The sequence below is a fragment of the Crocodylus porosus genome, unplaced genomic scaffold (genome assembly GCF_001723895.1).
Source record: "Crocodylus porosus isolate Cpor-Errol unplaced genomic scaffold, CroPor_comp1, whole genome shotgun sequence".
Taxonomy (NCBI): Eukaryota; Metazoa; Chordata; order Crocodylia; family Crocodylidae; genus Crocodylus; species Crocodylus porosus.
Window position 1 is genome coordinate 186,330,553 of NW_017728886.1, and position 2,896 is coordinate 186,333,448.

The following is a 2,896-nucleotide window of genomic DNA, read 5'->3' on the forward strand; positions in this document are numbered from 1 at the left end:
CCCTGGGGGGTGGGGGAATGAGAGGCTCCCCCAATTCTCCTGTGTTGCTGCCTGAAGGGGAAAGCGGGCAGGGCTCGGGGCTGGGAAGCCTCTCCTTTGTTTCACAGCTGGCCCAGGGCTGCCCCCCTCCCGGGCTCGCCTCCCTGCTTCAAGTGCACTAAGCACAGGAGACCTGGCAGCTGGGGACGGGGCAGAGGAGACCCGAGCCTCCCAGAAGCCAAAGGGCTCTTCCTCGCCCCGGTCTGGAAAAGGAGCGGGTACGGCCTCAGCTAAAACCCACATCCAGCGGCCGCTCGTGTCTAACCCCTGGGCTAGCCCAGAAACTGGGCAGCAAACTACCTGGACAAAAGCCCCACAGCTTGGGGCGGACTTTCCTCTCCTTGAGGCAGAAACGTGGGGATAGAGAGAGAGAGAGAAATGGATGGATGGATGAGAGATGGATAGATGGATGGATGGATGCCTTGAGCTAGAGCAGAGCTCTCCCCCGGTCCCTGAGAGCTGGATTGCCACAGACGTGCTAGTCTCGAAGCCAGCCTTGCAGCAGGGTGCCAGCAGTTTGCCCCTAGGTCCCTGTCTACCTACAAATCCGGGTTAGCTGCCAGAGCGGGAGAGCCCGATGCTGCGTGCCCGCCAGGAAAGAAAGGTGGATGCCCGCGGGGCCAGGCTCCCGGGCCAGGAGACAATCGTTTCCCTGGATGCAAAGCGGAGGGGTGCCCCGCGAGTTGAGAAGCAGCACCCCAGGCGGCGCGGGCCGGAGGTGAGCAGCCGGAGCCCCTTTTGGGCAACGAGCCGTGGTGGGAGTGAAGTCCCTCGCCCTGCCCTTAGCGGAGCATCTCGCCCGCTGCCCCGCCGTGGACCGAGCAGCTCCCTCCAGGTGGTTGCAGCCAGCGAATAGCCACGGATGGTAGGGGTCTCTTTTGTCTGCCTAGCTGCCTTTCCCCACCCCGGGGGAAGAGAGGTCACCGTGAAGGCGGCAGGTCCTGCGGAGGCACCCGGCCGGGGGAAGGGGGCACCTACCTTAGCGCAGGGTACTGGAGCCCGGCCGCAGGTGAGCAGTAGACGCTGCAGTGCATTATTATCCCATAGACCAGCAGCGCTAGGATCGCTTTGCTACACATTGCCACTCTGGGGAAAAGAAAGAGCCGTCAAAAAGAAGCGCTCCTGTCGCTTGCCCTTTCCTCCCTAGCTTTGCCCGCCGGGATCGGCCGCCGCCCAGGCTGCAGGGACCCCGGGTGGTCGGGCAGCCCCGGCCCCGCGGCTCCGTGCGCCCGGTCCCTTCCCGCGCCAGCCCCTCCTGCCCGGCCGCCGCGCATCCTCCCCCGCCTCCTGCCTCCTGCCTCCGCTCCCACTCCGTCTCCTTACCATGAAACTCTTCACACCCGGCACTGAGAGCGTTTGCTGCAAACAGAAAGGGGGGATCGGGGATGAGGGGAGCGGAGAAGGAGGAGGAGGAGGAGAAGTGTCTCCCAAGTTTCAGCGGTTAAAACTCTCGCGGCATCGCCTCTCCGCTGGACAAAACGCGCGGCTGTGCTGGGATCCGCTGGGGGGGAGGGGGAGGACAAAAAAAAGGGGCAAAAAAAAAAGTTTGCAGGAAGCAGCACAGAGTCAGCCTGGGGAAGGGGCAGGGGGGAGGGAGGGAAGCGAGCCCGGCAGAGAGGAGCGCGGGGCTGCGGAGAAGAAAGCCAAGGCAGGCGGAGGAGGAGGCGGGAGACAGGCGAGGTCTGTGCCTGGCAGCTGCCTGAGGGAGGCTGATCTCTTCCCCAGGTCTTCCCCTCCACTGAGATGCTTCAGCTGCCGCTTTCTCCTTCTTCTGATCCTTGTTCGGAGGCTCCGAAGTTGGCCAGCCTTCCTCAGCTCGCAATCTAGGCAATGAGCAGCAAACCCCCTGCTTTACCGAGAGCCTTCTTTGTAAACAGCCGCCTGCGTGTTACCTTTAAGGCCGGCACGATAGTGTTTGTTGCCCTGTTGTGGCGTTCGGATTTTTATTCATGAATCAAATGACTTTTTTTTTTTTTTTTTTTTGCAGTCACGTAATAATCGGGTATCAGAAAAGACGTCACCACCCAATTCCTCAAGGAACAGAACAATTCTGTGCCTTCCTCACGGATGATCTGATCGGGAGTCATAAGCTTCTCATAAACACGAACTTACACTCCCCTCCCCCTCCCCCAGAGGGCTAAAAGATTTGTTCTGATTTTCAAGTTTGACCTGCTCCCCGAGTAGGGAGCGGGGGGTACAAACTCAGAAGGAAATGGCTAAGCTTTTCCAGAGGCCATCTCCACTGCTGGACTCGACCAGCTTCAGCCAAAAAAACCCAAGATTTATTTATTTGGGAAGATTAGATCTGATGAGATCACTTTTCTCTGTATTCGTTGAGCAAGCCCAAGGGTCCTACTCTGGCATATATGTTCCCTTAAACGGGGCCATTCAGTGAAACGATAAGTTGCTCCTGTTGTTCCTTTTAAGGCCCTTTGAAGTCCTGTAGGCTTCTCAGTCATTTTCTAATTAGAGTTTGTAATTGTCAGTTTCTGGCTGGTGGGTGGATTGATTAGCTGGAAGCAAATCCAGGGCTTCCTCGCTGGAGCTGTCCAAACTTCCAGGTGCTGAACTGGGAGCCAGGGACAATCAAGGGACTCTATTAAAATAAGGTTTTCAACGGGTTCTCCCCCCCACACCTTCAGCGCTCCCACTGGGATCATTATCACTGTCATCAGTTAGCCTATACATCGATGGTGTCTCACAGTCATCGACTGGCAACCAAATACTTACAGTAAACTCTCGTCAGACCTGGGCAGGGTGGAGGTGGGAGGGGTTGAGAGGCTAATGTCCCTTTTTACTTTGGAAACCATAGTGCAAAGGTGCTACATTTTACTTGGGAAAACATATGGCCAAGGTA

At 57.7% G+C, this 2,896-nt stretch overlaps 1 protein-coding gene across 1 annotated transcript in view; it reads right to left on the minus strand.

Annotated features, from left to right (window-relative positions):
• Window positions 1-1,993, minus strand: part of ADCYAP1 (adenylate cyclase activating polypeptide 1) — a 6,125-nt gene extending 4,132 nt beyond the window's left edge. Inside the window, exons 1-2 of the mRNA XM_019546729.1 lie at window positions 1,363-1,993; window positions 1,018-1,125 (exon numbers count right to left, since the gene is read on the minus strand). Of these exons, the coding sequence (XP_019402274.1) occupies window positions 1,018-1,118 (101 nt within the window). The 5' untranslated portion in view covers window positions 1,119-1,125; window positions 1,363-1,993. The remainder of the gene's footprint in view (window positions 1-1,017; window positions 1,126-1,362) is intronic.
• Between the last annotated feature and the right edge of the window lie 903 nt (window positions 1,994-2,896).